The 20688-nt window shown below is 36.2% G+C and overlaps 5 protein-coding genes across 5 annotated transcripts; 1 reads left to right on the top strand and 4 right to left on the bottom strand.

Moving 5' to 3' along the window:
* Positions 1 to 2813: 2813 nt before the first annotated feature.
* Positions 2814 to 10412, top strand: LOC106111994 (paternally-expressed gene 3 protein). The gene is made up of 7 exons (XM_013294224.1): positions 2814 to 2850; positions 2925 to 3757; positions 4231 to 4249; positions 6608 to 6730; positions 7043 to 7635; positions 9499 to 9583; positions 9906 to 10412. The coding sequence occupies exons 1-7, from the start codon at positions 2839 to 2841 to the stop codon at positions 10371 to 10373; spliced, it is 2133 nt and encodes a 710-aa protein (XP_013149678.1). The 5' UTR covers positions 2814 to 2838; the 3' UTR covers positions 10374 to 10412.
* A 1968-nt stretch (positions 10413 to 12380) lies between these two features.
* Positions 12381 to 13285, bottom strand: LOC106099355. Its single transcript, XM_013277880.1, has 2 exons — positions 13257 to 13285; positions 12381 to 13117 (listed from the first exon to the last, which is right to left on the bottom strand). The coding sequence occupies exons 1-2, from the start codon at positions 13266 to 13268 to the stop codon at positions 12482 to 12484; spliced, it is 648 nt and encodes a 215-aa protein (XP_013133334.1). The 5' UTR covers positions 13269 to 13285; the 3' UTR covers positions 12381 to 12481.
* A 1587-nt stretch (positions 13286 to 14872) lies between these two features.
* Positions 14873 to 15710, bottom strand: LOC106111993 (glycine-rich cell wall structural protein 1.8-like). Its single transcript, XM_013294223.1, has 2 exons — positions 15699 to 15710; positions 14873 to 15607 (listed from the first exon to the last, which is right to left on the bottom strand). The coding sequence occupies exons 1-2, from the start codon at positions 15708 to 15710 to the stop codon at positions 14873 to 14875; spliced, it is 747 nt and encodes a 248-aa protein (XP_013149677.1).
* Positions 15711 to 17565: 1855 nt separating this feature from the next.
* Positions 17566 to 18194, bottom strand: LOC106111992 (keratin-associated protein 19-2-like). Its single transcript, XM_013294222.1, has 2 exons — positions 18156 to 18194; positions 17566 to 18042 (listed from the first exon to the last, which is right to left on the bottom strand). Exons 1-2 carry the CDS (start codon positions 18165 to 18167, stop codon positions 17566 to 17568), a joined length of 489 nt encoding a protein of 162 aa, XP_013149676.1. The 5' UTR covers positions 18168 to 18194.
* A 1619-nt stretch (positions 18195 to 19813) lies between these two features.
* On the bottom strand, positions 19814 to 20688 carry LOC106111991 (keratin-associated protein 19-2-like). The gene is made up of 2 exons (XM_013294221.1): positions 20666 to 20688; positions 19814 to 20374 (listed from the first exon to the last, which is right to left on the bottom strand). The coding sequence occupies exons 1-2, from the start codon at positions 20675 to 20677 to the stop codon at positions 19814 to 19816; spliced, it is 573 nt and encodes a 190-aa protein (XP_013149675.1). The 5' UTR covers positions 20678 to 20688.

Raw genomic sequence — 20688 nt, 5'->3', positions numbered from 1 at the left:
CTCCATCGCGTACTCTGCCTCTCCCGCCCTCTCCCACGTCGCCTACAACGCTCACGGTGCTAACTACGGTTGGTAAACTGAATCCATTGCTCTAATCTGTAAATAGACTGATTGTATAAACTCAAAATAGAGAATGAAAAATAAACAAAAATAAATATAACTTTAAGGTCTTTTTTTATAACGTTAATTACTAACTAACTATATAAATACGTATATTAGAAAACGAATGAATGCAATATGTTTGGTTTTAAAACTACAACCTACTTTTCTGTACTTGATTATTCTTTTAGCGAGCGTTGGTAAGCTTACTCAGGGGAGTAAGCACGTTTACACAGTTTATGAATTTCAAATGTACATAATTTACCAGACATTCTTACGGTGAAGGAAAACATTGTGATGCAATCTGCATATTTCGACGATGAAATTTAAAGATAATTTCAACCAATCCGCAGTGGGCCAGTGTGGTTGACTATGGGTTAGTAATTTAGGGTAGGATCCCTGTGTGAGGCACGTATGGTGAGCTGGTGATGTAAATGACTAAGATGTGATATTTTTCAAAATAATTATATTCGTTAAAAGAATACTGAAGCTTGTTCCACCATATTTAAATTTAAGGGCGTTAGAAGCAAGCGTTCAATAGAGAAATATAGAGCCAATTTCCGCACTACAATCGCTTTAATTGGCTCAGTCATTTGCTTTATGAATTGAGCAATTATTTGACATGGGTAGCATCTGTCGCGGCCCGATTCCGTCGCTTGGGGCCTATCCCTTCCGATCCCAACAATCATGCCTTTGTTGTAGATCAAGAAGTACTTCGCAATTATACAAATGATCTTAAAATTGCTTTCAATATTATTAATTCAGGGATTTATGAAACCAGATCATGAATTCTTATTGGTTAGAAAGTTATTGGTCATCCATTTTATTTTATGAAATAAGAAGTTGGCTTTATAAGATTTTTATAAGAGTAAATAAATAAAAGAATGTAATCATGCTATAACTACTAAAATGAAAAATATGAAAATAAAGATGTGTGAAATTGTAAATGCGAAACTCTGCATAGACGGATGGATATACGTTTGTTACTACGTTTCTCCAGAAAGGCTAAACTGATCTCGATGAAATTTGGTACAGGCATAGACTATAGTATGGAAGAACACATACGCTACTTACTAGATAATTTTCGTAATAACAAACATTCATCTGAGTTCTAGGCGGATAAAGTCGTGGTCATATAATGTAAAAATTGATAATTTTGATGTATTGCCATTGACTATAATGTTATATCAATATTTTAGTCATTGAACTATCGTCTTATTAATCCCGCTCTACCTAATTTAACCTAATATCGAAACATAATTCCTACAGGTCTCGAGTGTGTCCGAGACAGTTTTAAACTAAGAAATTAGCACATGTGGCCTCATATATATGCGTTCAATTCGTGAGTTGTTTTTAAACGATTCAGTTGCAATATATTTACGGGCTGCGGCTGCAGTCGGCGCCCTTTCATAAAGGTATTTCGTTCGCAATGCAATGATGCAATTATGTAACAAACGGAATAATTCCAAAAAGATACAAATATATATTTAAGAAATTCACCGAACGTCTTCGATTATCAAACTAATTTATTCAATACTAGCTTTCGCCCGCGACTCCGTCCGCGTGGAATTAAAAGAAAACTTAAGTGAATAGCCTATGTTTACTTCCAGACTATTCTCTATATCTATACCAAGTTTCATCTAAATGCGTTCAGCCGTTTAAGCTACAGACTCTAAGATCCATCCATGCCTCCATCCAAACTTTCGCATTTATAATATTAGTATGATAGCATGTACTCAGAATTATCTCATCATCCACTTGCCCTTATCCCTTATGGAGGGTCGGCACAGTATGTGCTGCTCTTCCATACATCTCTATCAGCCGTCATATCTGAATCCACTCCTTTCTTAAGCATTTCTTCCTTCACACAATCCATCCATACTTTCTTCGGTCTTCCTCTTCCTTTGTAGCCATCCACATTCAATCTCAACACTTTCTGGTTTATGTCCCCATCATTTCGTCGCATAATATGTCCATACCACGCTAACCTTTTGCTACTCAGAATTATCTAAAGCTTTTATTTAATTTAAATTAAGACACTTAGCAAACATCAGAATGTCATTTTTATAGAAAGTATGAAGCCATAGAAAAAGATCAGACCAGCATTCTATATTCGCTAATATTGAAGGTGGCAATCATTCGAATTTTGTCATAAATCTCTCATTTGATGCTTTAAACTAGTAACTATTTATAATTGAACGAAAACAAATAAATTATCTTCATTTTAATAGAGAATCCGGGATTTGCTTAAGCTGATTAGTTCCTACCAACTAAGCTCGACCGTACAAAGTAATAATCTCTTAGAAGGACACATTGAAAAGCTGCGGTTATTTCTAATAATTTGATATAGTCTGTCTAGCCTTTATTGCTAAAACATGTATGCTTTGGTTCTAGTTGCATTAATTATTATCATAATGTATGATAGTATACGGCTACGCAATCCATGTATAGAAGTGGACCATTGCAGCTGACATTTTATCAATTCGGCCGCATAAACTGGGTGGAGTGCCACCGTGACATTGTTACAGTTACAAATGCAGAAGTCGCTAACTAGAAACGACGGATTAGATAAAATAATCTCTCAATTAATATCATAAACACTATTTTGCAATGGACCAATCTGTTGCAGTACATTGCGTCAGGTAACTTCGAGGATTCGATACCAGTTTTCTGGCGCTGTATAAAAGTGAATGCAATTGCTCTAGCAGGCATTATGTTATCAAAATACACAAAGTAAACATGTACACTAAGGTACGGATTTCTTCATGAGTGAACATAGTTTAAAAAAAGTGAATAGTTTTTAATTTGTTTCAACTCGTTTTCAGGTAGCGTTGCTTCTGTGCGTGGCGGGTATCGCGTCTGCTGGGAACCTCCTGCACGGAGGCGCTCCCCTCTCGCTTGCTACATACAGCGCTGCACCTGCGCTGGCATCGTACGCCGCACCGGCTGTCGCTACCTACGCCGCGGCACCCGTCGTCACAAAGACTATCGCCGCCGCACCAGCATACGCTGCCTACGCGGCCGCTCCCTCCGTCGCTTACCAAACTCTCTCCGCTCCCGTCGCCACTTACGCCGCGGCCGCTCCCGTCGTTTCCAGCACGTATGCGGCTGCTGCACCTATAGTCACTAAGGCGTACGCCGCACCTGCTTACTCCACCTATACTGGCGGCTCGGCGGTATCCTACCAAACCGTCACTAGACAATCATCCCCGGTAGCGTACGCAGCTTCCACATACGCCGCGGCAGCACCAGTTGTTGCTCGCACGTATGCCGCCCCTGCTGTTTCATATGCAGCCCCAGCTATCTCTGCTTACCACGCCGCTCCAGTGGCCTCTTATGCGGCTGCTCCTCTGGTCACTAAAGCCATTGCGGCTCCTGCCCTCGCTGCCTACGCTGCGCCGGCTCCCGCTGTTTCTTACACTTCTATCGCGTCCCACGCCGCTCCCGTTGCGTATGCCGCCGCTCCATTAGTAACTAAGTCATACGCCGCCCCAGTTGCTACATACGCTAGTGCGCCATTGATTTCCAAGACTATCGCGCCAGCTGTTACCTATTCCTCGATTGCTGCTCCCGTGGCCGCGTACAGCGCTGCGCCTGCATACACCGCCGTCAAATCGTACTACACCGCCGCCGCACCTGTCGCCTACAACCACGGATGGTAAACTACCAAAGTGATCGTTAATTTTTCAAATTAACAGAAAAAATTGTTTTTGTTATCGTAAATTATTGTTAAGGAAAATATAAAATAAATTGATTTATCTGAAATATAACTTTTACTTTTATTACTATGATTAAAATAGCTTTTGAAGTTGTTTGTTTAGGGTCTTAATGTGTATGAGAATTATTTATTAACGTATGTTGTAACACAGCTCGAGAAATTAATAATATGAATTTTAATATCGCTAAAATAGAGCGCGCACAAATTTACAGTTATTATAAAGTAATATTTTAAACGTTTCACCACACGTCAGCATAAACTCAATTTTATTGACTAACATGTAAACGGTACATGTTTTGAACATTAAAAGTAATTTATTAAAATCCACTGATTGAATTGTCTTACCGCCATAAAATAGAACATGTAACTGATTAGCAATAGCAATTTGAGAACTATCAAGAAGTCCCTCATAGTACACATCCTTGCGGCAAGGTATAGCAAAAAAGACATCGCCCTGTTAAGAAAATTATTAACGAAATTATATCGTATGTGACAATCAATTTTCGAATATATTCAAAAACAAATATCAGTAAGCGCTGATTATGAAAAAAAAAATAACAAAGTCGCATCCGTAAAATTTGCTATAATCTTGGAAAGGGGCAATTTTTTCACATTTAACCGTTGCAGAGTTTTTGAGCTTTGAGAGCTAAATTTTTGTCTGATTCTTTCCATGGTAAAAAATAACTAAACACCTTCTTTATACATTACTGTAAGATATATAAAATTTACATGTTTGTAAACGTGTTTGGAAGAGCAATGAAGTGTCGACAGAGGTCGCGGGGTCATTATAAATATTGTCATACGTGTTGTTAATGGGTTCGAATCCCGCCGCCATGTACCAATGTGATTTTCAATTTTTCGAATTTTCATATGTACATAATTTACCCGACGTTCTTACGGTGAAGGAAAACATCGTGATGCAACCTGCACATATCGGGGAAGAAATTCAAAGATATGTGTGAAGTCAACCAACCCGCACTTGGCCAGCGTGGTTGACTATGGCCTAGTCACCCTGACTTTAGGGTAGGCTCCGAGCCCCTCGGTGGGGACGTATAGTGAGCTGGTGATGGTGATGGTGATGGTGATGGTGTTGTTAATGAACACTGTACTACATATATGTCATTAGTGGATATTACGTGATATTGCAAGATGTTGATCAATAATGCTCATAAAAAACTTGAACTCTGAACCACTGTGAATAAAGAATCACATTTTAATCATATTTAACAGCGATAGTCCGCGATTTCATCAGCGTAGGATTAAAAAGGACTGAATAATATTCCCACGTGCTCCAGCTTCGTTACCGTAGAAATTCCGTCATAATCTATTCAACCGTTTTGAAGATGAATAGAAGAAAACAGGATCTTGCAAACAGACACGCAGACATTAAAAAGCAGCTATCAAAATACATCATCGCGAAATATGGTATTTTTCAGATTTTACATGCATAAACTTCACTTTATTATAAATTTCATGGAACAATTTTAGTGTTAAAATGTTACAGTTCTTGCACTGTGCAGTTAGGCTAGAGTTATATGTACAGTACAGTTATAGTAAGCTTTCCAAGTTGTTGAAACTTAATCTATGAACAGAATACACAAGAAACAATGTATTTACCATGGACTTTGGCTATCGAAACAGCATTGAAATATATCTTTATCTCAATTGAAGAAGGAAGAAGGAAAGAGATGACAATGACATGTTAATTCCATAACTGGGTGGAAACCAACGTTACCATGACAACAAGTTAGCCTTCTGTGGTAGTTTGACGAACAAGTTAGCATCTAGGCCACTGATCTCTACAATAATGGATAGGCAATTGCTTGAATAGGACAGCTTTTTTCTTCGTTTCGACTATAAACGCATATGTTGATGATAAAGACAGCTTAATCTATCGCTGTTATTAGTTTGAATCCTCACTACGGCTACTAACCGCAACTAACCGCGCCAAAGTGCAAATATAAACATAAAATACCACGCCTTATAGCCTATCCATTTAATAGAGGTCAGTGCCCCAGGCGTTGGTTTCACGATTAAGATTTTTTCAATTGACATTTATTAATTGTTGTGATATGTAGCATTTAATGTCGACATGTGAGCAGATGCAATGTTAAACAAACCTTAATTCAACGGAATACAGTCGATTCTAAGCGTTGTTTATCAAACCGATTACTCAGAAGAAACAATATGCCGCCAGGTTGTCTGCGACAAGATATTATGCATATATGTTAGTGTAATCATTAATGTCACTTATTTACAAGGATTAAAGCTGGCACATTAGTTGAAAGGTTGTCTAAATAGTCATAGGATTAGCTTGTAAATTAAATGACATTTAACATTTCTATGTAATACGTAAAGAATCAATCTTTTACCTGAATTTAATTCAGCTTTTATCGTGTTTGATAAAACTATGAATAAGTAAATTGACAGATTTTTAACTGAGTAATACTAACAAAAAAAATGATATCGAAGTAATAATTTAAATTATTAAAATTGTTATCTGAATAAATTAAAAACTACGTATTTCTTTAGTTATGGATAAAGTCATAAAATATATTTTCCATAACTAAATCGACAAAAGGATGCTTACAGCTTGGCTAGCAATGTGTAAACATAATTTTCAAGAAACAGTTCATGCCTTCTGGCAATAATTAGCATTGCATCTGCGTGTAGTCTAACCATGACATTGTTACATTTGGCCCGACCTGTATGACTAACACAAATTGCCACAGGATAATAGCTCTTACACCTTTATCATAATTACCTTTTTGCAACATCTGTTCTACGTAGGAGGTATTGCACAAAAACGCTTCGAAGATTCGGTACCAGTTTGTACATGATGGTATAAAAGTGGATGCGGGAACTTTTTGTATTCATACTGTCATCATAACACGAACAAACATGTATACCAAGGTATTATTATCTTACAAAAAAAAAGGGTTTCTACGATAATTTAAAAATCACCAGCTTGAATTTTATTGACACAGTCTCTGATCTGATCAGGAGATCTATTAACAGTCAGCTTGCACAGAATTTTCATTTCATAGACTGTAAATTTTGTGTCCGTAAGCCTTAAATAAAAGCATGGGAATTTCATACCTTTGTATCCAAAGAATTTTAATAAAAAATAGAGAGAATTGCTAAAAATTTTCAATACCTAATAAAAAAAAAATCAGCTAAAACAGATTTTCTATGTTTTTAATTACCCTATTCATTTTTTCACAGGTAGTAGTACTTATGTGCGCTGCGGGCATTGCTTCCGCCGGCAACCTACTCCACGCAGCTGCTCCCGTGGCTTACAGCGCAGCACCAGCCGTGTCTCACGTGTCTTACTCGACGCATTCCAGCCCGGTTGCTGCATTCGCTGCTCCCGGCTTGACCACCTACAGCGCACCCGTGGTTACCAAGACCCTCGCGCCCTCCGTCTCTTACCAGTCTTACTCCACTCACTCTTCTCCAGTCGCTACCTACGCTGCACCAGTTGTAGCTAAATCTCTTTCTCCAATTACTTACTCTTCAAGCCCAGCGGTTTATCAAACGGTATCACATGCCTCGCCGCTATCTTACGCATCCCCTGCCTATTCGACTTACGCATCGCCGGCGATCTCTACTTACCATGCTCCTGTTGTAGCTAAAACTCTATCTCCCGCTCTCTCATACTCTTCTGTAGCTAGTCATTCTGCTCCTCTGAGCTATGCTGCTGGACCTGCCTACTCGACGTATTCTGCTGTCCCTGCTATCAAGGGCGCTATTACATACTCCTCTGCGCCCGCTGTGTCTCACGTCTCTTACGCTGGTTTGGGAGCGAGCTATGGTTGGTAGAAGATTTAGTAATTAAGTTTTGTAAATTGAGAAACTGTTTTTATTTTTGTATGTAATGTTAAGAAACAAAATTGAAAATAAACAATTTAAACACTATGTTGTACTTTTATATTTACTGAAAGTATAAAATATTCGAAGTCGGTATTCCACTGTTCCTTAGAAAGAAATACACTGTTCCTTTTGTTGTGATTTAAATATCTTAGCAGTTTTTGAATTTACGATTAAATTATTATATATATATTATCTTTACTATATAAAACACACACAGAGTTCAGGTTTGTTTTTTTTTTTTAATAAAACAAGAGATACGTAAAACTAAGAACTGGCAAAGCAATTTGGCTAAAAGTTTAATCGTATTCAATTTGGCCCGAATATTAGGACCTGCAGGCAACATCTGAGTTTATGACTTGTGTTACATGGACAAGGAGGTGGTAAAGGGATTGCCAAAAAACAATTTAGCTTGAATATCTCTAAAATATCCTTCTTGATTTTCTATTAAATTTATAATATGTTGGTATCAGAATAATCAGTCTTTGTAATGCATAAACAGCAATAGAAATTTATAGAATGGCAAAGAAATTATTTCATTTTTAATATAAGATTATATAATTTGTAGAAATGTATATATAACTTCCATCAAATTACTGAGATGAGGAGGATGACCACTTGACATCTAAACTGAATTAATTTCAAACTATCAGAGAAACTTAGTTATTTAAATGTCGAAATATTAATCGAAAGTATGAAGAATTTGTGATGATAGGATGTATCCATAATGGATGGATATGTATGGGATTGCACCATTGAAAATCCCTTGCTCCTGTAAGGCGAGAATGATTTATTTATTTTATTATTTCTTTCATACTTCAAAAAATAATAAACTTACTGTTCGTTTAGGATTTACATATCTGAGAGTTTCAGGTCATGAAAGCGAATATACTAGTTATACATTACCTAAGTAAAATAAAAATCACGTATAAGCAGAAATCGAAGATTTTTGTTATTAACTATATCGAATAGTAATTAAGTGTATTTTTAACATTTTTTTCATAGTTACATCTAAGTTCATATGTAGTTATTTTTTCACACTTTCATGCTTGCTATTTTATATATTCAAATGTATACCAAAATGTTACGAAACAAGTTCTAAATCTGTATCTGTGTGACTAAACGAGAATGGAAAGAAAATTACTGCATGGCTCTTCATGGCTTCTATAAATAAACGCACTGTTTGGGTAAGAATATATTATATAACAAGGGTTCTTGGATAAAAGATACACTGACTCAGACTAATAAGTTGGTGCATATATGTACTCGTACAGTCGCGGAAATGCGTAATGTTTCACTTACAGAAATATTGCCTTGTTCATTGTAACGAGACAAACTCCGCCTCTCAGTAAAAAGCGCAAATGACAGGATAATAATAAAAATAAAGATAGCCGTAACACTGATTAACCTATTTTCGTATAGAAACATTAAAAACCTGTATCCTTGTCGTTCCGCGTCGTCGTTTCAATGCGAACAAAAAGTTCGAGCTACTTTTTCTACCGACAAATTCTCCGATTGTACATATTAATCTAGTACAAAATCCTGGTGGGTTATTTATTTGTTTACTATTAAATATTTCGTTACATTGACACTGATTTGTCAGTATGGAAAATTAATGACGATATATTCTGACATTCAATAATTGTGTTACATGAAGTGGGGGGTTGCCGTGACATTGTTACATTTGGACAGACGACAGGTGATGTGAGAAATGAGGTAATTATCTGTCTTGCCTTATTACATCGGAATAAAGACTATTTTACAATCTCGCTCACCAATGGAAAAAATGCGATTCGATGATTTGATACCAGTTTGGATATGGAGTATAAAAGTGCTTGCAAGTTAATTTGTGTACATTCAATCATTGAAACACATAGCATCAACATGTACTCCAAGGTATAGTAACATGTTAATAGACAGTAAGACAAAAAAGTAAACATCTGTAATATTATGTCACTGAATTTTCTGTTTATTGGAATAAGCAAGAATGATTATCGTAATATTGTATGGCTGATTAGAGTAATTTTATTGTTTCTATGTTTATTCAGGCTATAACATTAATAAAATGTACTTAACTAATTTATAGCAGGTTTATTTCCAATTGTAATTTCAATATTTAAATCATTTTAATTTGAAAAACATTGAAATCAATTTCACTTTACTAGGATTCAATAAGATCCGTAAAAAATTGTGACCTAATGTTTGCTTTTGATTCTAGGTTTTAGTATTCCTGTGCGCCGCTGGCATAGCGTCTGCCGGCAACCTTCTACACGCCGCACCCGTGGCTTACAGCGCGGCTCCATCCGTTTCCCAGGTGTCTTACACGTCACACGCAGCCCCTGTTGCGTACGCTAGCCCAGCCGTCGCATACTCCGCACCAATCGCAAAGACGGTAGCATACTCTGCTCCATCAGTCTCGTACCAGTCTATCTCTTCTCACTCCACTCCTCTTTCTTACTCTTATGCATCTCCTGCTATCTCCACTTACAACGCCCCTGTTGTAACTAAGACGATCTCTCCTGTCTCCTATTCTTCTGTAGCACACTCTGCACCCTTGTCCTATGCTGCTGCTCCAGCATACTCTGCGTATTCTTCTGTTCCCGTCAAAACCGCAGTGACATATTCTGCTGCGCCAGCGGTCTCACATGTCGCTTACACCGGTCTCGGTGTAAACTACGGCTGGTGAAAACGGAACTTTACTGCAATTTATTTCATACGCGGATGTGAATACGATGAAAATGTAAATAATGTTTTTAATTTATTATTGAAATAAAAAAATGCTCAAAAATGTATTTCTTTTCATTTTCAACGCTTTATTACGTAACGTTTAGCTTACATTTTCAATTATTACAATTTTTACAAGCTATCAAAAGCTAAGGTTTTATTCACGAACTATTTTCATTTTACGAGTATATTGACATTGGCTGATATGAAATGTTTGTTTGATAGGATCTTATTAAAGTTATCGGTTCACATAACATAAAAATCTATACGGCCGTATATGGGCAGTCGCTACATTAGCAAATTAAGGTAGCTGCTTGCCACCTTATAATATAACAAAAATAATATAATTCTTAGAAAGTAGAGAGCTAATACTGAAAATTGAAAATTATTGGTTGAAGTAATAACATTTACGATATTAATAGTTACTATTGTATCCTTTATTTGATCAAATAATAATTTCCACTTTCATGAATTTTAATTAAAATTAGCTGTTCCTGTGCCGGCTGACATTATAAAAACTTTATTTTATTGTTTGTATACCGAAGAATACAGACATGGAATAAATACTGGAGATTAAAGGATGTATTCAAGAGCAATCTACCAATAAACCTAAAAACAAAGACCATGAATTCCTGCCTTATTCCCTGTCTAACATACGGTTGCCAAACATGGAACACACGCACTTACTTCTAAATGGAAATGGGCCGGGCATGTCGCTCGTCTCCAGGACCAAAGATGGACTAAAAGAATTACTACGTGGAAAGGACCTCAAGGAAAACGACAAATAGGAAGACCTTATAATAGATGGGAATAAGATATAAAGAAAACAGTAGGACCACAGTGGATCGAAAAAGCAAAATCAAGAAAAAACTGGCTGGCTTTGGAGGAGGCCTTTACTCGCAGAGAGGTTCCCACAACGTCCAAGACATAAAAAAAAATACACCCTGTTAGTTTTTTAAAAAATTTGAAATGTCTAAGTAGTCATTTAAAAGAAACATTGTAATGTATCTATTGTAATGTATGTAATTATTAAGTTGCTGGAAATAAAAGGCTTTTTTATTATTTTTTTATTTATTTTATTATTCCTCTAAATTTTCAATCGCAAATATCAAAAGTCAAATACTCAAAATGACAACGAAGGCCTTGTCATTGGCTAAAAATTACTGTTCCGTTGCAAACTTGCTTCTTTCGTGTTATTAGCTTATATACGTTTTTATCCTTATCTCGTATAACGTTTTTTTCGTCAAATGCGTCAAAATATATAGCCTAAAACATGTCGTAAGAATAGGGCTTTTTATTAAAAAAAATTACTTACAAATATACATAAATAAACGTTTTGTTATATTGGTGTATTAGAACAGGGTCGTTATCAAAGATAAAAACTTTAAATCAAGTCACAAATAGCTTTAGTATGTTTTATAAATAATGTTAAGGCTATAGTTTTATGGTTAAGTATAGTAAAAATTGTTATAGTTATTGCAGAAAAAATAAAAAAGTGGCGCGCTTAGCAATTGCGCTACCAGACACAATATAAAATCATTATGTTAGTAAGAAAATTTTATTAAACAAAACTAAATAACCTGTTCCATCGTACGTTATTTGTAACATAATTACTTAAACTTTATATGGTTTTAATTAGTTCCTATTAGTAACATAACCATAACCAACATTGGTTAAAATTTCACTCATACACGCTTGCTTGTATGTTATTGATTCTTGATGTCTTCGTATAAAATGTTTTACACGAACCCTGAGGCGCACAAAACAGTATTCATTACGAAACATGAACATGCATTACAAAGTTTAGCACGGCTTTAACAAAAGACCACCTTGTTCAAACCACTGTTTAGGAACAAGTATCGCACTTGAAGTGTTCGTTGTTATCAAATATTGGATAATTTCAATGAAGATTTTTATACAGTTGATGGGAAGAAAATAGTAAATTAGTAGTTAATAGTAAAAAACAAAATGTTGTATGAATACTTTTATTACATCACGTAAAAACAATATTCACCATAAGCTGACATTTTCGGATTTGTTCAATAAATAAGTAACATAAGCTTTGGTAGTTTACCAGCCGTAGCTAGCGCCGAGACCGGTGTAGGTGACGTGGGAGACGGCGGGTGCGGCAGAGTAAGTGACGGCGGTCTTCAGCGCGGGAACCGTAGAGTACGCGGAGTAGGCAGGAGCCGCAGCATAAGTCGCAACAGCTGGGGTTGCAATTGCCTTGGTCACTAGAGGAGCGGAGTATGCGACTGGAGCAGAGTGAGAGGACACCGAGGAGTAAGATACGGCAGGAGTGTAGGATTTAGCGATAACAGGCGCAGCGTAAGTTTTGGCAACCAATGGGCTGGCAGCGTACACGGGGCTGTGTGCTACAGATGAGTAAGAGACAGCTGGAGTAATGGTCTTTGAAAGTACGGGAGCGGCGTAAGTGGCAACAGCAGGTGCTGCGATTGTTTTAGCGTAGAGAGCCGGGGCGGAGTGGGTGGAAATAGATTGGTAAGAGACGGATGGGGCTAGAGTCTTGGCGATGACAGGAGAAGCGGCGTATGTGGTGAGAGCGGGTGCGGCGGCGTATGTGATCGGTGCAGCGTGGGTCGAGTACGAAACGGAGGATACAGCGGGCGCTGCGCTGTACGCTACTGGGGCATGGAGCAAGTTGCCAGCGGAGGCGATGCCCGCCGCGCACATGAAGATGACGACCTGATAACAAAAGCGTTAAGTCAATTTGATGGATTCGGAAGCGGTATCTGATACATATTTTATAATACGTATCTCGAAGAAGCATTATTTTCTAATTTAATGCATAGATGTATATAAAAATCACAATTTATTTTCATACCTTGGTGTACATGTTTAAGTTGTGAGTTTCGCTGATGGAATACTTTTCGAAGCTCTTGTGTATGCTTTTATATCACCGTTGACAAACAGGTATCAGCTTCGAAATAACTGAGACCGATTCATGAACTGCCGCGGGCGATCTCATTTCAATGTCAAGGAGATCCACCGCCCAAAATAACGTACCGAACAGAATGCGATTCGTTTATCTTAAATGTTTATGGAAGTAACACAAAGTACAAGGAAATCCTGGTCGAACTCGGAAAATGATCTTCCGATAGTATAATATCGATAAATTATTCTCATTGATATCAGACTATAGATTACTGTTATTTATAACGACACTTTTTTTTTTACTTTTATATGCATATGTTTACTTTACCCACTCGAGTTACTTATGCATCAGGTGCTCCTCGACCACCTTCATGATTTTTACTTTTAATCAATTTGCATAGTAAATCATTCTAACAACTTTTTGGCGGTGGTTTAAAAAATACTGGTTTGTTCTTAATAAAAATAATTCTTTCACTAATTGAAATGTCTTTAAATATCAATTTTCGAGAGAAGTTTGTACAGAACTTACATTTATATGTAATAAGAAAATCTTTTTTTTTTTGATAAAGATTTTTTACTGGTTTTTTGTTAATTGTTAATTTACTAATATTTCCTTTGACCATTCCAACTAAGATCTAGGCTTGTGCTAGAATATGGTTCACGACAATAGTCGAATGGCGGGATTCGAACCCTCGATCGCAAGATCGGTAGTCTGTATCCCAAACCATTAGGCTATTGGCGCTCATTAGTAGGTCATAGTTAGTCGTACGGTAAATATTCGCCACGTATGTAAATTTCGCCCTTCATAAGACATCGTTTCCGCTATTAATAGTTAATAGTATATGACCAATGTATCCTTTGATCTTAATTATTAATAGCGGGCGTGTTGAGTGTTGTTTACTTGTTAATATTGATGTAATTTAACTATTAAGTTTGTGCTTATACTCGTATTTGCGAAGATCGATTAGCTCGTCTTAAAGTTTACAAATTAATGTTTGTGTTTGTTGTTTTACAACAAACTGTTTACTGTTATTTTTGACAACATAAACATTATTAATATGAAGTCTTTCGACTAACATCAGGTAATATTGGGTGATTTATGACATTTTCTTGTAGGCGTGGTACTTAGGTATTTCAACAAAATAGTTGTCTTGATAATTGGTGTAGTCGTAATCCTCAATATCACAATTCATATTTCCACTAAATAATTATAGATCATAACGATATGTTTCGATTAAGATATTGAATTGACGTCCACCGAACACATGGTCGCGCGCGCATTCCGTCGCGACTCCAATGGAACTGACTCGATTCTCAAAATGGCCGCCCTACCAGTGCTCGGTGTTCGCCATGGGCATAGAGTAAGCCTACAAATATTAATTAATAGACATAGGCATCAACGCGTCACTAATTCCTTTCAATTTTTGTTGTTTATAGTAGGATTGAATTTCAAAGAATAATTTTACTACAAAGGTATAGATAAACAGAAAAGTAACTGGCAGTACAAAAATTAATTTAATTCATTTCAGATTACAATTATTACTTATTTGGCCTTTATATATCAGTTTACCATTTGTTTCCATAACTGCCAGCACCGTATCCATACCCGCTGTATCCTTGACCATGTGCGCCATAGGCTGTCTGTCCACCAACTCTTGAAGAGTAAGGCGTATCAGGCCCTAAGTACTTCTTGATAGAAACTGAAGAAATAGCGGAGCCAGCTAAACCAGAGTTTCCGTAACCTGCAACACCCCCGTAGCCACTAAGACCATTATAACCGTATCCTTGGGAATCCGCGCCATACGCTCCGTGCCCTCCAAATCCTGTAGAATATGGCACTGCCGGTCCTGAGTATTTCTTGATAGATACAGTAGAGGTGGCGGGTCCAGCCAAACCAGTGTTTCCGTAACCTGCAACACCGCTATAACCACCAACACCAGTATAACCGTATCCTTGTGAACCCGCGCCATACGCTCCGTGTCCTTCAAATCCTGTAGAATAGGGAACAGCGGGTCCAGAGTATTTCTTGATAGATACACTAGAGGTGGCCGGTCCGGCAAAAGCAGACGCGCTCGATCGATAGCCTCCGTACTCATAAGATCCTGATCCATAACCTTGCCATCCATTTCCATGTCCCAAGTTATTTGTTGAACCATATCCGAGGCCAAATCCGTGTCCTACGTTTGTATCGTATCCGACGCCTAGATTAGCACTATGTCCAAAGCCAGGTTGACCCAGACCTAGTCCACCGGAAAGGTTTCCGCCACGCGCCAGACCAAACAGGCATAGGATAACAGCGATCTGTAAGAAACATGATTCGTAATATATTAAAAGTTTTTTTTTTGTAAAAGTTGCTAGTAACTATTGTTAGTTAAGATACATTTCATCTTACCTTAACGGCCATTGTTATGAACTGTTTAACTTTGTAATGTTTAGATCTGCGAATATTTTTGTTTATATACGCTAATTTTTGTAATGCAATAACCTTGTTTTTGATGAGGTTTATAATTTTTTACTACACAAGATAACAGATGTAGCAACAACTGTAATTCTAAATTTATTCAATAGGTTGTTTAATTTCTGTTGCAAAGATTCGAATGATAAAATTTATTTTAGATTTTTTTTCAAGCGTGAACTAAACTACTTCTATATTGTCTTGATAGGTGTCCTAAAACATTGAAATCTATGCAACCAAATTGTTGTTACTGTTGCTACTTTTGTTTATTACCTCATAATTATTGGTATTGTCATTCTTTCAACTGAAAAACTTGGAACAGGCAGCTGTCCTTTAAAATTGTGATCATTTTAGTTAGGAGTTAGAACAATTTCTTAACGTTTCTAATGATTATTGTTATGATATTGCTTTAATCATATATCAACAAAAAGTCGTAACAAATTTTGTAAAATACTGTCAAATTAAGCTTTAATTAAATTCCATGTGTTTGTCCTAACTTCTTTGCTAAGAAAGACCAACGAAACTTTAGATCGTGTTTATTCTATAATTTCTCAAGACGTATGAGAACTTTTGAAACATAATGAAGTTAAACGACAACAGTGTACTATGATATATGTTACGTATATAATAAGCAGACCTTGTTACATTCATAGTTTAAATATGTTCCCTTACATTTAAACTTGCATTTACAACTTGTAACTAAGGCAGGTTTATGGAATTATGTTAATATTATCTTACATCGGCGACTCCGTCGCGTTGAATTAAAAACAAAAGTAAGCTGTGTGTTCTTCCAGATTATCGTCTACATCTATGCCATATTTCATCGTAATCCCTTCAGCAGTTTAGGCCATAAATATAATATAATTCATCCATCCAAACTTTCACATTTACAATATTAGATATTATATTATTTATTCTATTTATGTTTACTTATGTCTTAAATGAGTTACAATATATTGATACTAAAAGGCAATAAACTCATAATTGCATAAGTAATGATTTTTACATAAAAATTGACTTTAAAATCAGCTTATGGACGATAATTTTAAGTGATAACGTTATGCCGTTCATGCCTCTTTATCGTTTGTTCTGCGTTTTCTTTTGCACGCTTAGACCAGGGGGAATGTGACTATGATATGATGTGTATATGAATATTTTGTGTTGTATTTTTTGTCTTAATAACAGTAACGGCTTTAATGGTAATAATTTAGCAATGTGTACAAAACAAGAGAAAAAACAAAAGCTAAACAAGTTTCAAGTGTTTTAACATGATGTATTTAAGTGCCTATTTGTTTTTGATCTTTACGACGAAAATCCTTTTTAATAAATAGTAAATAGACACTTTGTGATGAGTACATTCTTGTGTGATGAAGTTGGTATTCGCTAACATTTTTAAGTGTAACATATATTTAGCGTCTCCGGTTGAACACTTTGTTTAAATGCCTTTAATTTTAGATTAGCATGAGATCCTATATTAGTTGAGAACAAATGCACTTGTAGAGAGTACAAGAAGATAAATTAACGTGATAATATTCATATATTAATTCAAATAAGTAAAACGTTTTTTTTTTAAATTATGTTTTTTAGATAATAGTTTTAAATGTTTGTTTTTATAGGTAACCATACATACAGCTTTCAGTAACATCGAATTAGACCAATACTTAAGCATAGCAAGCATTATAGTAATACATTTTATTCAACTATTTCTCTAAAGTTCTAATTATAAGGTTAAAAGAAAGATATTTTTATTAATTCAATGATTTATTTTCACCCAGTTTACAAACATTCACACAATGATACATCTTTACCATTTATTTCCGTAGCCACCAATACCCTGTCCGTATCCGCCATATCCGTAACCACCATAGCCCTGGTTACCATAGGCTCCAAGACCATAGGCACCGTACCCGCCATATCCACCGGAGTACGATGAAGGTGGGTGGACTGTGCTGTATTGAGTCACTGAAGCTGGAAGTCTAGAATAGGCTGAGTTAGCTCCATATCCTCCATAGTTTCCGTAACCTCCGTAACCGTTGGCTCCGTAACCTTGCCAGCCGTTGTAACCCTGACCAACTCCATATCCTAGACTTGTAGCGTATCCAAAACCAGTACTGTATCCGAGACTTGATCCGTGGCCTAGATTTGCACCGTATCCTAATCCAGATAAATGTCCACCATATCCAAGTGACCCTTGATGTGCTAGAGCTGGTGAGCCGAGAGCAGATCCACCATAGAGGTTACTGGCGTGTGCCAAACCGAAGAGGCAAAAGACAACAGCAATCTGTAAAAAATAAGTTTTTAGATTAGCATGTTAAACAATACTAGATATACGTCTTCACGAAGTGTGAATTTTATCGCTAAATTAAAATAGATTTCAATATTTTAAAACTTTACCTTCATGTTCATTGTTGTTGATGCTTCAGCTTTGAAGAGTGGAATGTGTTCTTGTACGAAGTCTTCTGCTTATATATGCAAATGTTGATAAAGTATCAACCTTGTTAAAGCAACTAAATCAGTAAAAAAGATGTCGAAATATGTAACAAAAGATTTTTTACATCAATCAAGTGATTGTCGGAATTATCCTTCCTCATAAAGAGGGTTATAAAGCTCCCCGTAACGACGTTTATGTTACATCGAAGTTACGTTTCGTAATCTTATCTCACAAATATAATAAATGCGAAAGTTTGGATGTTTGGTTGTATTGGTGTATCTTTGTTACGTCACATCAGTACGGCTGGACTGATCTGGATGATAATTGGAACTAAAACAAATTACACTCTACAATAAAGCGTATGTTTCACGGTGGTCAGTTTCAATAAGAAGTGGTCGAAGTCGCCGACGACAGCTGCATACATGTACGTGATCTGCAATATTGATCAAAATATTTCTATTGGCTAATAGCTATAAAATGTTATAGTAAAGCTACGTAGTTCAATGTAGTTCTATTGCTTACTCATTTCAATTAGATTTAGTATAATTGAGGCGAAGATAAATGACAGTCTTGGAGCGTCATTGCGTATCCGTTTTCAGTATAACTGAAGCAAATCGTTATCGCAAATCTTATAAATTTGTCCATCATTGCATCCGTTTTAAGTTAAGTTTGGGATTTTATAGTATTCGTATATTCGGATAATAAAAGAAAACAAGTATAAGGCATTATTTATTTATTTACTTTTTTAGATAAAAGATGGTCTTCATTTATATTTTTATAATGTAAGAACATTTTTTTAAATATTTGCCCACGGTAATAAATTAAATCGGTAGTACTCGTTTTACTACTAAATTATAAATTACTAATGCATTCAAAGAAAAAATAAATAGAAACGTCATAGTTCCAAGAAAAATGAGAGAAGAAGCATAATGAACTTTAAACAGAATGGATAGAAAAGTAAATAAAGTGGGGAAATAAAAATAACAAAAAGAAAATACAAAATTAACATTTTCTTTTTTTAAACGATTTTAGCATCATGCACAATTGGAAATATTTTCTATTTTAACGTTTTTTTTTATTTCATTTAAGGTCGGTATTAGATATTGATTACATATTATTTCAGTATTTACTTGTGTATTCATTTAAGCGCAAAGCAGTAGTTAGCATTTAATATAAAAATATGAATTGTCTGTTTGAGCGTGAGCTTATTGCTTAAGCACCTTCAGACTTAAAACGACTGGAAAATAAGAGCGCTGTTCTTGAATAGGTCGTTCAATTCCTTGTTTTGTTGATTTTTACCCTAACTTTAATAAAATGTATTATTTTAATTGTTTTACTAAAGATTAATTATTACTTAGCTTGTAACATCACTTTTTTCGTATTCTAAGGAGCGAAATAAAAATTAAAGCCTAGTTACAATACCATCGTAAATAGTTATTGTTCGTTAATAGAATGAATATTTTTTGTATACGTGCTACAACAATATATGTGTTTTTTATACATTTATGGTAAAAAGTGGTATCTATGAAATGTGCCATGAAATAAATTAAAAGAATAACTGGTACTTTGTCATATATTTTATTCATTCGTAAAAAAGTTTTCGTTTACATTGTTCTATTCTTTACCATTTGTTAGCATAACCTTGATGTCCGTGTCCGTATCCATAACCACCGTACCCTTGGCCACCGTAAGACCTAGCTGGGGAATAGGCACCGAGACCGCCTAACCCCGCAGAATAGGATGCACTAGGTGCAACTGTGTGTACTGTCGTATACTGGACAACAGATGCCTTCTCCGGTCCGGAATAGGCCGAGCTTGCTCCGTAACCTCCGTATCCGCTGCTGTAACCTCCGTAACCATACGATCCGGATCCATAACCTTGCCAGCCATTGTACCTATTACCAGCTCCATATCCTAGATTTGCACCGTGTCCAAAACTGGTACCGTATCCAAGAGCTGAGCCATGTCCCAGACTAGCACCATATCCGAGGCCACCTGATAAGTGCCCGAGGTTGGTTCCGGAGTCGAGACCATGTCCTAAATTTGCTCTGAGAGCTGATAGATGTCCAAGGTTAGCTCCGAGCCCTGTCCCGACGTGTGCGAGTGCAGAAGAACCAAGGGCAGATCCACCATAAATGTTTCCGGCGTAAGCAACACCGAACAGGCACAAGATTACGGCAATCTGTAATGAAGAAAAAGGAAAAAACATGATACATTTTGAATTATTTGGCTATAATAATTACTAACTAATGTTGTTGATTGTCGATTATTTCGTAGCTCCACATAAGCTCATAGGAACAAAAACGAGATTAAACAGTTGTGCGACAGTGTAGTCAAAGGTCATACATGCCCTTTTAGTTGTAGAATAGTCATGACAAATATAATTGGACAGCTCGTAGCAGAAACCCTTTGAATAACCCACGACACCTTCTATTTAATAAGTTAACATAAAATCTGCTGATATACACCTTACCTTCATGGTCATTGTTGTTGATG

This window comes from Papilio polytes, unplaced genomic scaffold (assembly GCF_000836215.1).
Source record: "Papilio polytes unplaced genomic scaffold, Ppol_1.0 DF824135.1, whole genome shotgun sequence".
NCBI classification, from domain to species: domain Eukaryota; kingdom Metazoa; phylum Arthropoda; class Insecta; order Lepidoptera; family Papilionidae; genus Papilio; species Papilio polytes.
The sequence above is the reverse complement of the archived record's forward strand: the minus strand, read 5'-3'. Positions and strand labels throughout refer to the sequence as shown.

What these genes read in the sequence shown, in the direction of transcription:
- LOC106111994 (XM_013294224.1), top strand. An exon ending in GAACAAACATGTATACCAAG is followed by an intron (nt 6,731 to 7,042) that starts GTATTATTATCT and finishes ATTTTTTCACAG; the next exon opens with GTAGTAGTACTTATGTGCGC. An exon ending in GCATCAACATGTACTCCAAG is followed by an intron (nt 9,584 to 9,905) that starts GTATAGTAACAT and finishes TTTTGATTCTAG; the next exon opens with GTTTTAGTATTCCTGTGCGC.